Here is a 22,026-nt window from a genome sequence, read left to right on the forward strand (position 1 = left end):
CTCATTTTTTTTTCTGCTCTAGTCGGGGGGAAAAAGTATCCAGGCTCAAAGTAAACCAATGTCCAAGAAAACCCACATCCTTCAGTCTCTGCAGACATGTGCCTTCCTCAAGGCGGGAAACACCAGGCCTGACCTCTTCACTCTGCCCTTTTACCATGTTGCCCCCTCATGTGTCTGCTTCTATGGTGACACCTCTCTTGACTACCCCCCCAGAATGTCTTTTTCTATACCCTCATGGAACGTACTGCTTTTCTCATTAGAGCAATTGTAACAAAGTCTTGTAATTGACAAATGGATGGCCAAGACTGTCACATTTACTCAGGTATCCCTAGCGCAGTGGTGCCTAGTAAATAGCTAATGGTTCAATAATTTTGGAATTAATGAGCAAACGGTGGGGATGTTGTTAAATTTCTCATTGGCCCTGCAGCTTATATGACAGAGAGAGCAGGAGTCACAAGGTGAGTTCTTAGTGCCATATTTTTTGTAATTGAATATTTTCCATTTGGATTCGTGAGGCTATTGCACTGCAGGGATGGAGGAACAGAGGTCTTAGTGGGCACTAATGATCTTCAATATCCATCTTGCATAGGGAGGGACTTCGGTGAAGAATCCTTCACTGCCCAGGATGACACTTCCTTTGACCCAGGACAAGATCCCATGCACTCGCCCACTGCAGATGGCTGGAGAGGCGGACACTTCCTGCAGAAAGAAGGACTAGGAGGTCAATGCTGCACTGTCCTCATAGAACAAGACATATCCAAGGGGGGGCATCATAGTGCAGAGGCAGCTAAGGAACTGGCCTCACTTACTCAGGGTCAGAGCCCTCTTCTATGCTGGCCTCACCTCCGGGTTCAAGCTTGACTCAACCTGAGTGCAAGCAGGAGGAGAAAGAACAGATGGTTCTACCCAGAATCTCTTCCAATAAAAAAAGGGGGGCATTAATAATAAGCCCACAGACTGAGGGACAAGAGGAAAGGCACTCGGGGCTCTATTGCATGAGTGTTATTTGATTCCCACCAGTTATTTGATTCCCTTGCTGCTTTCCTGTCCAGAGAAAGGAAAATACCTTGATTTTAGACATGATGTTCAGGGGTTTCCCCACACACATGATGGATGCGGCCAGGTTTTTATTGAGCTTATTCTGGCACTCGTGGGCGGGTAGGATGTGTTCGTTTATCCAGGTCAGGATGTCTGGGTCGCTGACTGTGGGAAAGAGAAGGTAAATGAAGCCTGAGGTTACTTTCTTGGTCACATAGACTCTTGTGTTTAGTCTCTGCTAAAAATACATGAGTCTCCGAGGATATTCATTGCAGGTAGTGGGCATTCACCCTGCGTAGGGCTCCTTGCTCTGTCTGTGTCAGAGCAGTGCTTCTAGAGCATTTGCTTTTGCTGACAGCAGATATGAGACCTGCAGCTGTTCCTCCACCGCGCATAGGGAGGGAGTTGGAAATCCATGGGATTATGAAAAACCACGAGAAGTGATAGATGCGAAGTGATTGTTCCCGAGACTCCCCCCGGTTTGGGGCACCTGCTTCATCTTTACACTTAATTATAAAGGGAGAAAAGAATTACAATAGGTCTAAAATTGCCCTTTAATGATAGATTATTTATAAATGGTGATTCATATGTGTGTATTAACTTTAATTAATTTTAATTTAATTAATTTTAATTTCTGGTAGAGAGTGACAAGGAGAAAGCATATCCAAACCAAAAAAAAAAAAAAATTGACCAGAAATTTTTCAAACCTAATTTTTTCAAACCTAATGCCCTAAACCTAATGTTGCTTATGGAACAAAATGTTTTGGTAGAGTGTACCCACTCTGACATCCCAAAATAGAAGATCAACGCCTGCTAGGTCAAGGCAGAAAAAAACTTTTATTCAGTGTTCAGTTTTTATGGAAATTGAATTGAAATACATAGAACAGTGAGGTGCAATCAATTTAAGTTATTTATAATAAAGTATTCCTCAAAGTAATGGGAACCTTGCAGCAGACAGCTATGGGCTGGTCAGAAAAAAAATATTTAGATTCTCAAGCATGTTGTTTCTAAATTGAAAATGAAATTTGCCAAAAACAGACTGATTTTAAAAGTTGTCACTTCTGATTTATTGTTCACAGAACAGTGACTTGTCCTGCAGCCTCCAGTGCTGGGTGTGAACCTGGTTATACCCCTGGCCATTTGCCTAACTGAACACAGCTCTAGAAGTCGATCAAGCAATGTCACCTGGAGAGCCAACCAGTTACTCCACCAGCCCTTCCAGTAAGCGCTGAGGTTGGTCTCGGGAACAGCCGATCAGCAAGTCTCACCCAAGTGTCTATGCCTTCATGGGTGACGTCACCCCCACACTTTCAAAGTCCTCTAAGCCCTTGTGTGAGACGGGGCTTGCTCAGCACCGCACTCCCTCGCTAGGATAAGAAATAGCTTCTTCATTCCACTTAGATTTTTCATTTCATTTCAGACATTGAAGGATGGTCTCACCATCCTTTGAAAACACCTGAAGATTGCGCGATGAGTTATGGCCAGTAAAATGGAGCCAGAAAAAAAATGCATAAAAAGCTGCTGTCTTCCTAAAGTGCCCTGATCCTGCAGAGACCAGATCTTCTCTGCTCATCCCAATTAGAGCCCAGAGGGGAAGAGAGGTGTGTCCACAACAGGACTGTGACAACTTTTCCCAGAAGCATGACATGCCAGAGAGACACCAACACCATGTCATAATAGCCAGTTCCCTGTGAAGCACCCCAGTCTCCACCTCTCAGTGGGAACTACTGGATGAAGCAGTAGATCTGGAAGTACAACTCACTCCCTGGCAATAGCTCTGGTGACTGAAATGGGGGCTCCCTCAGCCACCCTCTTGTCTGTCAGGGTCTAGCTGAATGAATCACCATCAATAGGTTGGCTTGCCTGTGGGAGAGGGTGAAAAGTCCCCTCTGTTGCCTCACCCTACGTCAAGTCCTCTTTGCTTTATTCCATTAATTGCTTGGTGACTGTTAACTGCTTGGTGACTTTCCCCAATTATCCTTGAGCTACCCTCCCACAGGAGACCGCTGCTCTAAAGAGAGGACGCCTCGTTCCTCCATCTGCATTTGAATTCAGTTCCCTGAATTCTGGTTGTGAATGTACTAGAGCTTTAACCATTACTCCCTGCTCCATTGGTTGCTGTTGGCTGCCCTGTACAGTTTCTTTGGGTTTTATCATTTGACCTTCAAGCCTGTAGTTTAAGACCCTGGCAGTAACTAACCAAGGTCAAGAGCATTATACCTCCTATCAGCTAATCCCTTCAAACATATCCCTCCACAATGTTCTGAGCTCCAGACCCTTTTCAGGATGAAGAACACAGAGTCAACACTCACTGTTTTTGAAGTCGTTCCAAGTCCAGGTTGGGATAAAACAGGAATCGTTAAAGGCTGGGGGCTCCATGGCGAAGGCAATGGTTCCCACGTGGGCATTGAGGTCAGCGGCCTTGGACAGTTTTATCATCATCAAGTCATTTTCCAGAGTGTGGGCGTTGAATGCAGGGTGGGGGATGGTCAGTGAGCAATTTCGCGTCTGCTCTTTCTTATTTATGATGCTGGGTTGATAAACTCCCAGTCTTATTTTATCACTTGAGAAGAAGCGGGGCAGGGAAAAGGAAAGCAACAAGGTCACAGAATGTCAGAACTGAAAGAAATGGCCGAAATGACTTCTCTTTCATTTTGTTTCTAATTTCCATAGGATGCCACTAAAATTTGTTGGGATGTCTTGACAGACCTGCTTTTGTTCATATACTCCTTTTCCAGGCCTCTCTGGTGGCCTAGGGGTTAAGTCTCAGTGCTATCACCACCTTGGCCTGAGTTTGATCCCAGTCAGGGAGCTACCCACATGGCACAGCAGACCTCTCCTGTCTCCCCGCTGCTCCCCTCAGCAGTGCACTTCGTCAGTCTGCCTGTTCTGCTCCCCACTCTGTCTCTGGTGAATCCTCTCACACACACCCCTCTGGTCTATACCCCAGTTCTTCTACACAAAAATAAATAAATAAATAGACCTTTTCCAGCTCCCAGAAGTAGCAGGATACTTAGAGGAAGGGGGTGTGAGCAGAAGGATGCTTATGGTAAGGGGGTGTGAGAAGCAGGATACTTACGGCCGGGGGCAGTGCGCAGCTGTCAGCACCCACTCAGGGTGAATGAGACACCCCACACAGGGCTCTGGGCTGGATCTCAGATACACCATGTAAGGAATAGTAAAATCTTCTGCTAATTTTGGCTTTTCCTTTTCTAAATCTTTGGCCAGAATGATTCCTGAAAATCAGAGGAATTGTAGGTAGAAAGAGTGGTAAAGAGGTTGAGGGGTGAGACTTGACTACAGTAGTTTTTCCCAACCTAAGGTTTTTAAAAATTAAAAAAAAAAAACCTTTAAAAGAGAAGGTTTTGATACAAAACTCTTCAAATGATTTTAAATATGTTTAATAAACAGAGGGAATCAGGCATATGACCCAAACTCCTCACATGAGGAAGCCAACACGTGTCTCCAGCCTACCAGAAACTCTGCCATGTTGAACTCTGTGGAGTAATACAATGGATCATTGCATTAAAAATATTATTTTTAAAATTAACTCTTGCCAAACATGGGAGCAAAAAATTAAATACTACCTGACTCAGTGGTGAAAGGAATGGAAACTCGTGGGGTGAGGTCCTGGGGCTTCCAGAGTCCCTGCCCCCGCCCACTTTTCTTTCCTGCGCCCCTCCTTCTACAGTCCATGCCCAGAGACAGGGCAGGGGCACCCTAGAAAGTCATACCCCCAGAGTGTCAGGAGAGAGATGGTGCAGGCAGTGAGGAGCCCCCACTTCTCCTAAGGTGCCTGTGGCCTCGGAGAGAGGGCGCGCTCAGGGGGTGGCTGTGCGTGGAGAGAGGTGCCTTGGGTTTCCTTCACTCGTTAGCTGTTTTCTGAAGTGCCTGCCTCTTGTAGGCTGATCCCATTCCTTCCCGACCCTTCCACGCACCACCCCTCCCTCCCTAGGCAGCCACAGGGCCCCGGCTCTTACCAGCCGCACCCACGAGAGCAAACAGGAGCCCCCACATCATGATGGGCTGTGACGGGCGGGCCAGGCAGGGTGCACGCTTGTGGACGGGCCCGGCTTCAGCCCAAGTGCTCTTATCAAGAGCAACTCAGGGAAAACCGTTCACTGGGGCTTGAGAGGGAGAAGCAGGACCGTGGAGACGTCGTCAGACGAGGCCTTCGTCAGGCCCAGCTCTATCAGCCACAGCTGGGCGTGACCGCTGGCGTGAGCGAGAGAGGAAGCAGCAGAGCCAGCCAAGCCCCGGCTGCCCCTTCCTTGACCCCGAAGGTCCCCCGCTGGCCCCTACACACCTGCTGACATTGCCCCCTTCTGTGACACAGCCCTTCCCCTCCTCCCTTTGTGACTGTGAAGGGTCACTGGCCTTCCCTTGCCGTGGCTCTTCTTCCAGCCCCTCCGTCAGGCTCGGAGCCTCCTGCCCGCTGGGTTAGGAAATACGTGAGATAAACCATCCTCTCCCGCCCCGGCCCCTTGTCACCTTAGAGACAAGGAATCTGCAGCCCTCACGGAACTTAGTGCAATGTCAGGGCTTGGAACGAAGTCCAGAGCTTTTGTTTTAACTGGGATAACATGGGTTGACAACACCGTACATGAGTTAGCGGTGTGGGCTCGCCCCCTCAGGTGTCTGTTACCACATCACACCCACCCGAGGCTGCAGAGTCCATTGTGTCCTCCCCACTGCCCTCCCCCATCCTCCCCCGTGGCCTCAGTTCTACACTCACATTTCTTTTATTTTTTTTAAAGATTTTATTTATAAATTTATAAATAAATTTATAAATAAATTTATAAATAAATTTATAAATAAAGATTTATTTATGCATACAAGAGCTGGAGACAGGCCAGAGACGCAGGGGGGTGAGAGGATTCACCAGAGACAGAGTGGGGAACAGAACAGGCAGATCTACTGAAATACACTGCTGGGAGGAGCAGCGGGGAGACTGGAGAGGTCTGCTGCGTGGTGTGGGTTGCTCCCTGGCCGGGGATCAAACTTGTGCTGCAGAGGTCTCAGATCACTTCACAGTGCGGTGCTCCACCCCTTGTGCCACCAGGGAGGCCCTCTACAGTCACATTTCTAAGGTTTGTTATTGGTTTTGTTTTATCCAGCCCTTCGGTTTGTTTCTCTATATGGCATATCCGGTATTCGTCTTTCTCCTCCGAGGATAGAACACAAGAACACTGATGTGAAGGGATAGCTGCGCTCCTATGTTCGTCGCAGCCTTATGTACAATGGCAAGTTAGGGAACCAGCCTAAATGCTCACGGAGAGAGGGGAGGGTTAGGAAGGCGTGGTCGAGATGCACAGTGGAATACTACTCAACTATATATATAAAAAATGAACTCTTGCCATTTGTGACAACACAGGTGTTCAAGGACAATGCAAGAGAGATAAGTCAGAAGGATTCAATCCTGAGATTGTCTCTGACATGCTGAACTTCTCCTGAGTCCTTCGAAACAAAACTGTGGTGGGTAAACATTGCTGTGTTCTGGGAAATGGCTTATGCAAAGAATTACCCCTCCCCATGTGCGCTAGAGAAGACTCTGCCACTTTTACGGCTCCCATAAGACCTAAGACGACTCCCCTGCTTGCCTGTGCAAGGTCAAACACTGACCTTTCTCCTTCCACCTGCACCCGCTGATGGGGTCACACACAGACCGCCAGCTCCCCATCCTTTGTCTCACGAATGATTAGCTGAGCTTAGACTGCTTTGCCATGAAGCGTGCCAGAGAGATCAACACTTGCTGTCCTGCTGACTGCTTCTGAATTCCCTGCACGGCAAAAACAGCCTTCACTGTAAGTCTCCTGCCTGTGACTTGGCTATTTGTGTCCAGAAAAGTCGAAGGCAGACCTGTCCTCCTGAGACGCCGATCTTTGGGTCTTATTGCAATAGTCAATAAAATCAACCTCCTTACCTGTTCCGTTATTGTCTTTGACAACTTCTTGCTTTCTCAACGCACCACATTTCTTTTTATAAGTTATTCCTGGAAAATTAACCTTCCAGCTGCTCCGGAGGTTGATAATAAGGGGTGGGTTCCATCAGGCATGCTGGTGGGTTCCATCAGGCACGCTGCCCTTCTGTGGCTTTGGGGCCCGAGCCACACTAGCCTCGAAGAATGAGTTTGGAAAAGGCTTCCTCCTCTTCAGATTTTTGGTAAGTATTTGAGAAGGGCTGGGTTAATTCTTTATTAAATGTTTGGTAGGATTTGCCAGTGAAGTCATCTGGTCCTGGGGTATTCTATATTAGGAAGTTTTTCATTATTCATTCGATTTCTTTCCTTGCTATTGACCTGTTCAGATTTTCTATTTATAAAGTACTTAGAACAGTGAGTTTTAATGGGAAATAGTAAATGCTATATACATGCTGGTTAAATAAAATAATTGTAACCTTAGGTTCCTCATATTTACCAGGTTTCTGAGAACACCTTTTTATTTTAATGTTTAAATGTTGCTGTGAAGCCCTTAAATCTTGGTGACATTTTAATGTTTATTAACATAACATTGAGGACTGTGGACTCTGGAGACAAGCTACAAAGATTCAGTTCCTGGTTTCAGGATTTGTAGCTGCCTTTTTTTTTTTTTTTAAGATTTATTTTATTTATACAAGAACCGGGGTACAGGCCAGATGCGCCAGAGGGTGAGAGGATTTACCAGAGACAGAGCGGGAACCAGAACAGGCAGACTGATGAAATCCACCGCTGAGGGGAGCAGCGGGCGAGACAGGAGAGGTCTGCTCACCATGTGGATTACTCCGAGGCCAGTGGGATTGAACAGGCACTGCAAAGGCTGCGGACAGCTTCACAGCGCTGCGCTCAACCCTCTGCGCCACCAGGGAGGCCCTTTAGTAGCTGCCTTTTACTGAGAAAAACACTAAACTCTTTAAGCATTCATATCCCGGGCTCTAAGAGGGAGAACTATGAATTCCTACCACATAGGCAAGTTATGAGGATAAAATAATAACCAAAAAACATGTAAGCATACAGAGGCACAAAGAGCATGCTTAACAAATGTCATTTTTATTATTACAGTTTCACCTCTGCAGAGGTGAGAACTGAGTTCTGGGCACTAAGCAAGAGCAAACCTTCCAGGCTCACAGAGTGTTGGCTCCAGCTGTGTTCTGGAAAGTGGTTCTTTCTGAAGTGAGGATGGTTCTGGAACACGGTTTCTTCCTTCTGAAATTGCAGGTTTGGAATTACTGAACTCCTGCGGGGTTCAGAGCTCCCTGAACACTGTTGTCTCAATATTTCCAGGGCCTCAGTTGAGAACATTTTATGCAAATTTACCTCCACTTGTACTTTTTTCTTATTGCTCAAGGCAAAAAAAAAAAAAAAAAATTTGGGACCTGGGGGACTGATGGCAGGACAGTCTCCTGTAGACATGGTGCCTGCTATGCAGTAAAGTCCCAAATGCCAGCAAGAAAGGTCTTGGAAAAGTAGAACATTTAAATAAGTTAAATCTTGGAAAATACAGGGAATCTCTGATTTTTAAGACGGTCTCCATCTAAAGGTTTCCCATATGACCTACCCTCACGAAGGTTCATGTAGCGTAGAGAGAACGGGGAGAGGACACCGCATAAGTCACAAGGCTTGGGAATGAGAACAGTGAGGTCTTCATCCCAGCTTTTCCATGAACAAGTTGAAGGACTCTGAGTACTAGACTTTAGCGTTCAGTAATTTCCGGTCATTATCTGCTGAATGACCCCTAACCTTGTCCCCCTTCTGTCCTCAGTGTCCCGCTCAGAGTCTGGAGTCCATAGGTGATCAGTTACTATTTTGATTGGGTTGAAGAATAATCTTTCAAATGCAGTCCCCATACAAGAGTTCAGTTCTATGTCCACCCTCTTATCGGTCAGTTTCAAGAAAAAGGTCACAAAGAGCAAGGAAAGACAGTTCTTGGACACCTTTGGTACAGGAGAATATGTTTTTATTTAGACATTTTTTTCAGGTATAGAAGGAAGGTGAACTTGACTAACAGGGGAAGGGTCATGAAGAGATCGAGGTGCTTAGTTGGAAGCCATGGTCTGCTGGATCCAGTCCACGTAGTTGCAGACCTTGGTGTAGACGCCGGGCTTGCCCTTCTGGGCGCAGCCGTAGCCCCAGGAGACGATGCCCTGCAGTTCTCCGTTGCAGACCACGGGGCCACCAGAGTCACCCTGAGAAAAGGGGAAGAGACAGAGTTTTCAACTCTACCCAGATGGGAGATTCAAAGATGCTTCTCCAGGTCCCGGGGCCATCTTCCCAACCCATTGGTCCTCCACAAGCCAATTCATCTTCCCCTGGATTTCCAACCCTCAACCTTCATACTCCACCCCTGTCCTTTCTCCTCCCTCCTTCTGGTTCCTCCTTTTTTTGGAGGAACAAGTTTGCAGACCTGTTGGGCCAAGACAACATCAACACTGGTGAGTAGAATGCTCCCAGCTAGCCTGGTGCCTTTCAAAGAGTTTCCTTCTGCAACATGCCCGCGAACAAGTGCGTTTAGCTGTCCCGCTCATACACCATCATCTCTGTCTTTTTCACCCATAGCCCTAACCATTAATATCACAAAAAGAAATTTCTCTTTGATCCCACAACTATCCCTCACTCCTCACAATCCATCCCAATGACAGCTTTTTCAGTCCCCTGTGTTTTTGGAAAGGGCGCATCTGGTGGGAATGCATGACACAGAGCTGGAGGGATGGAGGGAGGGAGGTAAAGAAACTCACCTGGCAGGAGTCCTTGCCGCCCTCCAGGAAGCCAGCGCAGATCATGTTGCCGGTGATCTGGCCGGGGTAGGCCTTGCGGCAGTCGGCGTCAGAGAGGATGGGAGCATTCAGGCACTGCAGGAGCTCGGGGTAGTTGTCTGTGGGATGCAAGGATGAAAGTGGAAGTTAACCCACCAGATTCCTGGAAACTTCTTTTTCAATATCCCTCCCTGCATTCCCCATTCTTTCTTTTGCATTTGTCAATAACCTCTAGTTCGGGAGAACACATTTCACCTGTGGAAGCTCTTGCAAATCAACAGCTAATCTAACCAACAACTGGTTCTCTCCTTGACACCTGGTCTCATTGACCATGATAAGATTTCCCTCTCTGCCTTTCACCTCCAGGGTTCTCAGATGTGGCGACACTTACAGCCATTGCTCATGGTGTTGCCCCAGCCAGAGATGAGACACTGGGTGCCAGCGGGGGCACAGGATCTTGGCAGAGAGATGGTGGACACTCGGTTGCTGATGGTGGCAGGGCTGTTCAGCTTGATCAACATGATGTCGTTATCAATGGTGGCTGAGTTGTACTTGGGGTGGCGGATGACCTTGGCAGAGTTGATGAACTGCTCATTGCCCTCGATGACCTCAATGTTATGTTCTCCCAGACGCACCTGGATGCGGCTAAATGAATAGATGAACATTCCCTAAGTATCTAATTTGAGCTTCTTCCCCTTGCCAGCACACTCCAGTCATGGCATAACTGGGGAGACCATGCCCTTTGAGCATCCATGCACACCAGCGAGAGTACAGTCCTTACTGAAGGCAGCCCTACCAGTGTCCCTCGGGGAGGTGTCACACAAGTATAGACCCTTCGCCCGCCATCTTGTTTAAATAGCAAAGCAAAGGAATGGGAACCAAATGGCCCCAATTAAAAAGCAGTGAGAATTGAGGAGGAAACTGGTCGCAACTGATCAGCACCTGGTAGGGATTACCAATGATTGTAGGGAGAGAAGGCTGGAGTCAGAGAAGTGCAATATGAGGGAAGCAGAATGACTGTACTTAATTTTAATATTGTACTAGAAATTACCTGTATTTTTTCTCTGGTTGAGCCATTTAGGACTATTTACTGATTAATACTTCTGAACTAGCTCTAGGGATATTTCCCGCACACATCCCTCCCATGCCTCCATGAGAAAGCTGTGAGATGCCCTTGGGGAAATGAGGCTCTTAGAATGGCAATGCTTACACTTCAGGCATGACTACTTTGCCCTGATGTGACATGGCAAGATGGGGAGTGAGTTCAGTTTAGAGAGCAGAGATGTGGAGATTGGTCACTTACGACTTGTAGCAGTGAGCAGCGGACACCACCCACAGGTCGTTGATGAGGGAGCCTCCACAGAAGTGGTAGCCGGAGTTCAGGGACACCTGGTAGGGGATGGAGTTCTCCTGGCAGGTGTAGCCCCCGACGATCTTGTCATCGTCGTTGGTGGGGAAAGCGACTGGCAAGAGAAAAGTTGGAAACCATCCGTGAATCAGATCCAGCTTGGAATTCTACTCGCCACCAATCATTACCAGTCAACCAGAAAAGAGCAGACCAAGTTCCTTGGTCACACACAATCAGGGGGTGATGGTTTTAAAGCAATTTTTTCAAGAACTTGTTATTCTATACCTTTAACATGTAACATACATATGCCATTAGGCGTATCTAATTTGTTCTTTAAATGTGATGAACATACTTTTCTATACATACACTCACATCCACATGGATCAGAGATCCCTTACACAATAAAAGCCCTGACCATCACTCTCTGAGGATGTAAAGGATAGTTCTCCTACAAAACCCAGCCCAGCAACCATGCAAATAGGTGCTCAAATTATTTTTAATAACCATGTATTTTTTTTTTAATTTGTTGCAGTTAGTAAAGGGCAGATGTGGGCACGGTATAAGGACAAGGAAGCTTGTAGAGGCTACCTGAGAATGTTCTGGCCTAGAAGGAAATTGGGGTTCTCTACTTTTGTCCCTCCAATTTCTCTTTTTGGTTCTCACTTAAAATTATCATGAAATAATTTCATTGACCATTATTAAGATTTCCTTCTGTAACCTTTCTCCTCATCCCAGTGATCTTTCCAGCATTTCCAATTAACACAGCACTGTGAAGTCTGATCCACTAATGTTGAGATTTCTTATAGCTCTAAAAGACTGCGATCATATTATTACATCCCCTATTATTTAAGTATTTTAAAGTAATTTTGGGAAAGACATTTCAAGGTATAGAGAGAGGTGTTTTAAATTTATACCTGCTCAATTTGATGAAATTTAGTAGTACTTCTTAGCGGTATAAAAATAGAAATAGTCATTTGTCCATTTTTTCATGGTTGAATGACATTATTTTAAACTGGAGAGACTTCACTAGCAAACATCTAAAACTCAGCTCATAGTGTGTATTCATGAGAAATAAACTATCTTTGTCTTGAGGTCCCTTGGCCCTTGATTATAGAGGAGACTCCACACTGATGTTCACAGTGGACAGAGAGCAAGGGGTACAGAGCTGGCCTTAGTCCCAATCGTTTAACCACATGTCCTTAGGAAGGTCAAAACAACCATTGCCTTAATGTTCACCACTCCTTGCTCTCTTTCTTCATAGACTTCACCTTAATGTTTGTGGCAAATCCTGCCTCTTAGAAACTTCTAAGACAGGTGATCATTCTTGATCATTCTTGCCCACTGTGGTTGTCCCCAATAAGTGAAATTTGGTTATCTATAAAAATGTACTATACACTCTTCTTTCAACATCTAAGCTTCTTGAGCACAGAGATGATATTTCATATTCATTTTTGTCTTCCAGTATAAAAATGCAATTGGCATACATAACAGACATTTTTTCAGATGTAATTAGCAGATTATATTAGTTTCTGGTATAAACATAATGATTCAATATTCATATATTCTGCAAAATGAACACCACAATAAATCTAGTTAACATCTGTCACCTGACATATTGCAAGAAAGTTTTTTCTTCCTGTGAGGAGCACTTTTAAGATCTATTGTCTCGGTTACTTCCTGATATTCTGAATAGCCAAGACTTACCAGCAGCTCCCAGGAGAGCGAGGAAGATGAGGGTCTTCATGGTTGCCACTGGGTTTGGTAGGATGAAGCGTTTCATCCACAGGTATTTATACCTAGAGAGACCCATGGCCACATGTGCCAGAAAATGATTTCATGGAAAACTCATGAATCCAAATTTAGAATTCAGGTCTGTGCCAAAAGGAAGCTAATTCAACATCAAATTTAAACAGTCACCTTTGTCCACTTTTCCAAAAGGTTATGGGAATAGAAGTCCTGAGCCCACCTGGTGAGGTCTATTGCCTGTAACAGAATGTTAAGCCAGATAAAGGTCAGAGGACAGGGCGACAGGTGTCCTGATTCCCAGTCAGAAACTTAAGCCTCTTGGCCATCTTCACGATGAAGACTTGTCCCAAGGCCATCGTGAACCTGCACTCCTGATCTTTAATTGACATTGGCTCTTTCACGCTTACATAATTTGTCCTGAGTTCTGGCCTTGAAGCTCCATGTTAACTTCCATTATTTACAGGAACCACATATTCCCCTGAGAAAAGAGAAAATTATTCTGATTGGAAATGACAATAGCTCAAAACAGGTAAAAGAGTGATGGTCCGGGCCCATGCCATAAGCATAGTCCAGGAGAACAATCTAAACTTTACCAAATTAAGGGCTGGCTCCAAGGAGCTTGTGGGAATCTGAAAAATCCAAGATGTAGGCTCCTGTGTCATTTCAATTGTCACAATTAATGGGCATGGCAGAACTATCTAGAATAAGTGGCTCTTAGTGAGAACTAGCCCCACTGGATAGAGCCGGGTGCTCCACCGGCACAGCACACCTGAGCAGCCTAGCAGTTAAGGCTTCTGCTTCAGCAAGTCAACTCCCCAGAAGTAATTTCTGTATTTTTTTCCCTTTGAGCTTCTGCAAATATGAAGATGACTTACTAGAAAGCAGTGCTTCTCAGCCCTGGCACTATTGCCGTTTTTATTGTAAGGAACTGCCTTGCACCCAGTAGGATTGTTTATCAACACCCGGGCCTCTAGTTACAAGTGGCACTCTCACCTCCTCCCAATTATGACAACCAAAAAAATGTCTCCAAGTTTTACCAAATATCCCCTGGACATCAAAGTCCCCCCTGGTGAGAATTAACTGAGGGCCTGGGGGTGGAAATGGCCAAAGGAGCTTCTCCGGCTATGGCCATGGGACAGTGCCTTGAGCTTTGGGACAATACGGGCCTCAGGCTCCTTCACTCCTGTGTGATTAGCACCCAGGGCCTGGAACTGCTTTCCACTGAAACCTGGAGATCAGGAAATTTTAAGAAGAAGGGAAGAGGTGGGACCTAAGGTGGGGAAGAGGGAGCCTCCTCATGCTGTCCAATTATTGTCCGCTGCTGATGCCCCCACAATAAGGTGCTGCATGTTTTCTGATTCTATGTCACCCCTGAAACATCCCCAAACCTCATCTGAGATCTTGGCCCCAGGAAAAGCATCCAGGGCAGAGCTCTTCATGATAATTGGCTCATGTCCTAGAGAGCTCTCTCTGGCAAGTCCTGGGATTATCACTTGAACCCCTTCTTTGAGGTAGGGAAAAGTGAGGGTTCCAGATGCAGGGACTTAACAAAGCTTGACTGCAAATTCCCAAATAAACACCTCGAGGCAAAGGAAGCTGGGCCTGCCTGGCAGCTGCAGTGTGATGGTTCTCCAGTCACTAAAGCCTCGGAGGGTTAAGGGGTACAGGGGAAATGCCAGGTGATGGCTTCCGGTCTTCAGTCTTTCCCCTACAACTCTCACACTGGTTGCGTGTAATGAAAGCACGCGATGGGGATGTGTTTACAATGTGATTTTTAAACAAACTTCTTTTCCTGGGTCTTGGTGAAGTTTTATCTGATGCACATTAAAATGAACACAGGATATTGAATAAAATAGCTCCTTAAGTAATAACGATCCCCAATGCACTTCCTAAGCTTGTGTTGAAGACGCTAGTGATGGATCTGCAGGTGGTTGGACGAAATGAGGGTGGGAAATTCCAAGCCTCGCTCATGGGGGTGGCTGGGGGCTGCCGGGAGTGGCGTGGTGCAGAGCAGATGTGGATATTAATGGGATGTGGTGTCCTAAGTGAAAGTGACTAGCAGAACACTCCCATGCGGACCCGGGAGAGGCCGGGCCCCTATGAAGCATCGCGGTGTGCGTGCACCTGTCAGTCAGTTATGCAAAGCGAATGAGCAAATCTGAGGTCTGGCATGGTCCTGGGGGAGCTTGGGACTACAAGATCCCTTCTACTTGGAGAAGTGGGTTGAAAGTTTCCAGACTCAATAAGCATGCTCATCTGCACCTTAGGAGCAAAACTTCTGTTCTCAGTAAGATAATGAATTCTCATTCATAATCAACACTGAGGATGCCACTGGAAGTGGGGTTTCCTTCCTCGGCCTCCCCCGAGGAAAAGGGCCATGAACCACGCGCGGGTAATGCCCACATTCCTGCCCAGCACAGAGCGCTGGGAACCACAGTTCTTTTCCTATCTTCAAGACGTGGTGGCCCAGATGCGTCTGTATTTAATTAATCTGTGTCTGTCATCTCTTTCCCAGGCGCGTGACTGAGTGGCCTTGTAGAACTGTCGGAACCTGTGCCTGAAGGGGGTTGACTGGGCTCCAACAAGTATGTTGACCTCTGTATTGGCAGAAGCAAGTCACCAGCGTCGAAAGGCAATTTTTTCCCCTTTTTCCTCCCAGAGTTTGTTCTTTTTCTAAAACTTTTCTGGCCACTTTCCCAGTTAATACCTCACTAGCCCCTGAGGTGGGCTGGCGCTTTACTTCTCTGATAGGCATGGAAATTTTTAAGTAATTTCATGCCCAGAAAAGAAGATGATCTAAGAAACTTACTTTCAAAAAAACCAACTGCTGTAAACAATCAGAACAGTGACTATTGGCTCATGTCCTAGTCCAGCGATAAAGTGTGTGTTTTTGCCTAAACTTGAGGTTAATCTGAGCGGCTCGGCTAAATTGAATTTGAAGGATGACAATAGTTTTCATGAAGGAATTTTATTGACACCTCTATGTGAGAACTACAAGCCCCTCCAAAGCCAACACAAAGTTACAGCGGGTTCCAGCCCAGAACAGAGCCTGGGAGGGGAGTGGTGTGGGGGGCGTGAGGGGGAAGAGAGAGGGAGGATTAGCTGCGTCTGTTGGCCGCCATGGTCCTGCGGATCCACTTGAGGTACTTGCAGACTTTGGTATAGACGCCAGGTTTGCCTTTCTGGGCACAGCCTGCACCCCAGGAAACAATGCCGTGCACGGCTCCCTTGCAGGCCACGCCCCCCCCCGAGTCACCCTGCAGTAAGAGGAAGAGAACATTAGGAGCGTGTCCACCCCCTGCAGACGCAGAGCCTGGGGATGCAGGCAGACCCACCTTGCAGGTGTCCTTCCCGCCATGGAGGAAGCCCAGGCACATGCTGCTGCTGTAGATCTGGCCAGGGTAGACCCAGTGGCAAGTCTGGGGCTGCAACACCGGGGCAGACAGGCATCGCAGGACATTAGAGCTCTTGGATCCAGCCCTGTCCTCATCTTCTGAATTGTTTTTTGAGGGGGAGCTCATATCTGAAGAAAGGGCATAGTGATGATTATTCGTCGACACCGACCAGCACCCCAAAACACAGATAGGGGTTTCTCCAAACCCTTTCTCCAAACTCCCCAGAGGGTAGGATTCCCCCAAAGGGCAGGGCAGCAATAACATTATAATAATAAAGATGGGGCTTCCCTGGTGGTGCAAGGGGTTAAGATAAAACCTATGAAGCTATCAGCAGCCACTGCGGCCTGAGTTCGATCCCCGGCCAGGGAGCTACCCACATGGTGCAGCAGACCTCTCCTGTCTCACCCGCTGCTCCCCTCAGCAGTGTATTTCAGCCAGTCTGCCTGTTATGTTCCCCACTCTGTCTCTGATGAATCCTCTCACCCCCACACCTCTGGCCTGTACCCCAGTTCTTGTATGCATAAATAAATAAATCTTTAAAAAATAAAAATAGTAAAGATGATGATGATATACAATAATAGCTATCATATCTTTAGTAGTGCCCTTCCCTCTTCTAGGCTCATTACATAGATTATCTCACGTAGTCCTTAAACTCAACGAGTGAGCTAGGGATTGTTATTGGCCCCATTTTGCAGAAGAGGAAACCAGGCTGAGTTCAGACAAAGTTCTCCAAGACGGCTGAGCCCGCCATACCCAGCCCGCCATACCCGGCTCCAGCTGAGCCGCAGCTGGAATTGTTTGTTCTGCCCCGAGGGCCGCTTTAGACACTAGAGGCCTGGTGCTGCCCCAGCCGGAGAGCAGGCACCACGTTCCGCTCACGGGGCAGGCCCTGGGCAGGGCAATGGTTCTCACGCTCCTGTTGAGGATGGCAGGCCTGGCCAGCTTAATCAGCATGATGTCGTGCTTCAAGGTTTTAGGATTGTAACCGGGGTGCTTGATGACCTTCACCGAGTTGATGATCTGTTCAGTCCTCTCAGAGACTGCGAGGTTGTGTTTACCCAGTTTCACCTGGAAGCTCCTGGAAAGAGCAGGAAGGCCACAGGCCTGCTCATTGGCCAGGTGTTGCTTTTACGTTCACAGCCCCCATTTGGCCACCCCATCAGAACCTACAAGCCCACGGAGCAACCCAGAGGCAGGACCGGGCCCACCAGTGGACTGGAAGGAAAATTTGGGTGGGGGGCGGGGCAGGAGGACCATGTCCTGCAGACATGGAGACAGTGGGCAGGAGGCGGTCATGGTGAATCTCTCTAGAAGCAGCTGGAGGCTGCCAGACCGCGTCCAGGGAGGAAAGAGTCACGTGTGGGTAGAGCAGGTCAGGAGTCCGTGGAGTGGAGCCTCTGATGGCTCATGGCTGGGCCCCAGCCACAGGCCAGTAGGGGCATCGCTAGTGGCACTGACACTCTCATGTGCGTAAACATTGCTAAGAGGGCAGAGCTCACAGTAAATACACCATCCCATAGTCTTTTGAAAAAGCAGGAAGAAAAGAAAAGAAAAGAAAACGTCCGTTAGAATGATATTCGGGGCTCAGTGAAGGTTAAAAGTATTGGGGTTCGGGTCTCAGAAGAAGGAGCGTCTGAGAACACGGGGGACATTTTCCTCAGTGGGGTGAGCAGAAGTGATGGTCCAGAGATGTCCTTCCTGGCACTGCACCACTGTGCCCAGGACCAGCCAGCGGCCTCGGAGACCACCCCCCACCCCCGCCGCAGGCTCGGGGGCCCACACTCACGGTTTGTAGCAGTGGGCGGCGGACAGCACCCACTGGCGCCTGATGAGGGAGCCCCCGCACACGTGGGAGCCGACTTGTAGGGACACCTGGTAGGGAACCGCGTTCTTGGCACAGACGTAGCCCCCAACAATCTTGTCATCCGAGTCATCATCACTTATGGGTAAAGCCCCTAGCAGAGGAAGAGGGAACGCCCCTGCAGATTACGGGGTCCCCAAGGCTCCCGCCAAAGGCAGACCTGAGAAGGGGCAGCGCAGCTCCTCAGGGGGCACGGGAGGCCGCCAGCCTCGACCTTCTTTTTGTCTTTTCCCACAAGAAAGCAACTTTTTAAAGAATATGTCATTTATGAAGGCTGTCCAGAACTACAAGTTTACTTCAACCAGTATATTTCAAATAGATTTTAAATACATTAAAAAAATTTAATATATATAAAAGTTTTTTTCTTTTTAAATTTAAATTTATTCTTTTTTTTTAATGAGGCAACAGTGGTTTACAACATTAAATATGACTTAGAGATACGGGCTCACCCCCTTAGGATATGTGTTCCCCCACCACGCCCACCACGCAGGCCCCCCGAGTTCTCCTCACAGCCCGTGTCACTCCCCACTCTGCTCTCCCCTCTCCCTCGCCCTTCGGTAGCCTCAGTTCTGCAAGCAGAATCCTAGAGTTTATTGCTATTAATTTGGTTTTATCTGACCCTTTGTTTTGATCTCTGTATTTCACCCATAACTGACACCATCCTGTCTATCCTTCTGACTTATTTCACTTGGCATCATTCCATTGTCACAAAGTCAAGGTTTTACATGTTTATAGTATTTATAGTAGTGTTCCATTGGTATACTAAAACTTCTTTTTTTAAATATAACCACATTCTTGTAGGAAATTGAAGCAAGTTGACCAAAAGTACCACAATTTCCTAAGCCACTCACCTGTCAACGTATATTTTTAAGAGGGATTCAAGGGATTATTCCATCGTCCTTGTTCCCAGAAAGATGAGGAACTCAATATTGGACAAGATTTAGCCAGTTGAGGAGTGATTAGAAAAGCCACAGCAAAGAAATTTGTAATTATGATGAATTAAGCCATAGAACAGCGGCTGAAACAAGTTATGGAAGATTACAAGAGGTCAAAGTGTAGATTATATAATTTGTAGTAATTAAAAAATTCAAGTTAGGGGCCTCCCTGGTGGCGCAGCAGTTGAGCGCTGGGTTGCGAAGCTGCCCGCAGCCTCTGCAGTGCTGGTTCGATCCCCGGCTGCTCCCCGGCCACCGGAGGAGGGTCCCGCATGGTGCGCAGACCTCTCCTGCCACACCCGCTGCTCCCCTCAGCAGTGTATCTTGTCCATCTGCCTGCTCTGCTCCCCGCTCTGGCTTTGGTGAATTCTCTCACCCTCCCGTGCTTCTGACTGTACCCAGTGCTTGTATAAATAAATAAAAATAAAATTAAAAAAAAATTTAAGTTAGAATAAATGTTTTGATCTCTTCTGTAGCAAATGAATGGGTAAAAATACACAGCACATTGAACACCACAGAGGTAAACATCCTGAGGTGGAAAATAACTTTTAAAACTTCTGTTTTTACATATAACACACATTCTTGTAGCAAATGAAGCAAAAGTACCATACAGTCAACTCAGCAACACAGAAGATAAAATATTATCTTAAATTTGACTCATTGAAAATAATCACTCTAAATCTGCTCATTCTCGCAAGTATTTCTCTACACCATGGTGCACATACACTGGACACGTTTTTCACATGTGTCCAGTGTATGTGTCTCACGTGCTACTCTACAGAAATTTTGATTTTTTTTTAAACATTTGTGTTATTTGATTATTTATTTTTAATTTATACAGGCACTGGGTATAGTCAGAAGCGAGGGAGGGTGAGAGAATTCACCAGAGCCAGAGCGGGGAGCAGAGCAGGCAGAAGGACCGAAGTACACTGCTGAGGGGAGCAGCGGGCGGCAGGAGAGGTCTGCGCACCATGTGGGACCCTCCTCCGGTGGCCCGGGAGCAGCCAGGGATCGAACCAGCGCTGCAGAGGCTGCGGGCAGCTTCACAACCCAGCGTTCAACCACTGCACCACCGGGGAGGCCCTCTACAGAAATTTTGAAACACTGATGTCTCCTACTCTAAAATATGCTAAAAGACAAAGCAAACATCACAATCTTACCCTCAGGACACACCTGCCCAGCAGCAGAATAGCACAAACACAGCCCTGGGGCAAGGTGACCAGCACCAGAGCTACTGGCATGATTTGGCAAAACTCTACAATTCTGCAGTAAACAATTCCATCAACATGGATGATTATATTGGTGAATCAATACATAGAATGAGGGGGTGGTTGAGCTCGAAATTTCCAGAAGCATCACTTTGGAAAGGTGACGACTGCGTGATGCCAGAGAGGTGGTGAGAGTGGGAGCTACCCCGGGTGGAGACCAGCTTTCTTTGACTCTGCATCTAGGGATTTCCCTGGACACACAGGTCCTGTGTTAGGGGAGGCATTATCTCCAAAAGCAGAAGCATTATCTGAAAGGACATGCCTGACGTTCACCTTTTGTAATATGAACCCTGTGGGCACAGCCTATTGGAACAAAAAGAGGCCCTGAAACTGTGCTGTGACCCAAGAAAGACCCAGAAAACTGTACTTTACCTGGACTTTCATGTTAGATTAAAAAGGGTTCATGGAAGGGAGTAACTTTAAAGTGTTTAAAGGAAGCAAAGAAGGAAGGAAGGAAAGAAGACACGAAGTTAAAGAAAAGAGGGGGCTAGTACAGGAGGAAGAGGGATGCTTTTGTGTGGTCTTGTTAAAACTTGAAAATGTCTGAGGCCAAAAATAATGTTTTTTCATATAAAGAAACTATTCCTAAGCTATTTGTCCTGGGCAAGTGGGGAAGACATTTTTTGCTTCTCCCAAGCAGCTACCAAAGCAGAGAAGAATGTGACTTGGACAAAATACCTGACCTCTGCCTGGTGGTAAAAGGGGTTAATTTCTGTAGGGCAGCATGTGAGGTACAGTCTCACCTGTGAAAGGGAGTCTACCTTTTTCTAACCAATTCTAGGAAGATCTCAACTGGATGTGGTCCCTCCCACTTTAATTTTTGCATTGGAACAACACTGCCCAGGGCCTCCCTGGTGCAAGGGGTTAAGCACAGCCCTGTGGAGCTATCTGCAGCCTCTGCATGAGTTTGATCCCCCACTGGCCAGGGAGCAACCCACATGGCGCAGCAGACCTCTCCTGTACCGCCCGCTGCTCCCCTCAGCAGTGTATTTCAGTGGATCCACCTGTTCTGCTCCCCACTCTGTCTCTGGTGAATCCTCTCACCCCCCGCACCTCTGGCCTGTGTGCATAAATAAATACATCTTTAAAAGAAACAACACTGCCCAAAGCAGACACATCTCTGGGCTCTACTCTGGAGCCCAGACGCCGGAGGGGAGGAAGCTGAGAACAAGGCCTACCGCATTGATCTTGAGCACTGGCCTCAAGGCCTTGATTTGCCAGGGATGTTTATGCCAACAATCCTGGTACTAACTAGGTCACTTCTTATTCTCGAAAAGCATTCCTATTTGGTCAATAAATTACATGGTCACCCTCATTACGTAGCAAAGTCTCATGTGATATCACACCTGGAGGAGAGAGCGAGGGCTGGTTTGCTGTCCTGTGCCTTTTTAGCTCCTCTCAGCCATTCGTTTTCCATCCTCCCTCTTTTTTCCAGGTGGAACAAAGAGACCCACATATTTGCACTGGATTTCTGACCAACACAGGAGACCAACAGAGGCTAGAAATTTAGTCTCTATCAGTCTCTCACTTCAATATTAAAGGGGAAAAAAGACTTACCAGCAATTCCTAGGAACATAAGAAATACGATGGTCTTCATGGTGGGAATCTCTCCAAACGCACTTGGAGTGATTCAGAAGACCAGGGATCGTCCCCTATATACCCCCCAACCAACCAACCTTATCGCTAATCCAAGGCCTCTGGGCAACAG

At 47.0% G+C, this 22,026-nt stretch overlaps 3 protein-coding genes across 4 annotated transcripts; all 3 read right to left on the reverse strand.

Moving 5' to 3' along the window:
- Positions 1-400: 400 nt before the first annotated feature.
- Positions 401-5,312, reverse strand: LOC119254531 (probable inactive serine protease 58). Of its 2 annotated transcripts, none has more exons than XM_037521664.2 (5): positions 5,019-5,312; positions 4,118-4,274; positions 3,351-3,601; positions 1,067-1,203; positions 401-714 (listed from the first exon to the last, which is right to left on the reverse strand). In XM_037521664.2, the coding sequence occupies exons 1-5, from the start codon at positions 5,056-5,058 to the stop codon at positions 550-552; spliced, it is 750 nt and encodes a 249-aa protein (XP_037377561.1). In that variant the 5' UTR covers positions 5,059-5,312; the 3' UTR covers positions 401-549. The 2 variants fall into 2 exon arrangements, with proteins under 2 accessions (XP_037377561.1, XP_037377620.1); XM_037521723.2 differs by having other exon boundaries at positions 404-699.
- Positions 5,313-8,965: 3,653 nt separating this feature from the next.
- On the reverse strand, positions 8,966-12,857 carry LOC119254696 (trypsin). Its single transcript, XM_037521820.1, has 5 exons — positions 12,818-12,857; positions 11,069-11,228; positions 10,157-10,410; positions 9,748-9,884; positions 8,966-9,198 (listed from the first exon to the last, which is right to left on the reverse strand). Exons 1-5 carry the CDS (start codon positions 12,855-12,857, stop codon positions 9,049-9,051), a joined length of 741 nt encoding a protein of 246 aa, XP_037377717.1. The 3' UTR covers positions 8,966-9,048.
- Positions 12,858-15,957: 3,100 nt separating this feature from the next.
- On the reverse strand, positions 15,958-21,915 carry LOC119250925 (serine protease 1-like). Its single transcript, XM_037518483.1, has 5 exons — positions 21,876-21,915; positions 18,041-18,209; positions 17,097-17,332; positions 16,195-16,349; positions 15,958-16,116 (listed from the first exon to the last, which is right to left on the reverse strand). The coding sequence occupies exons 1-5, from the start codon at positions 21,913-21,915 to the stop codon at positions 15,958-15,960; spliced, it is 759 nt and encodes a 252-aa protein (XP_037374380.1).
- Positions 21,916-22,026: the final 111 nt, after the last annotated feature.

Source organism: Talpa occidentalis, unplaced genomic scaffold, assembly GCF_014898055.3.
Source record: "Talpa occidentalis isolate TD23 unplaced genomic scaffold, MPIMG_talOcc4v2.1, whole genome shotgun sequence".
Lineage (NCBI taxonomy): Eukaryota > Metazoa > Chordata > Mammalia > Eulipotyphla > Talpidae > Talpa > Talpa occidentalis.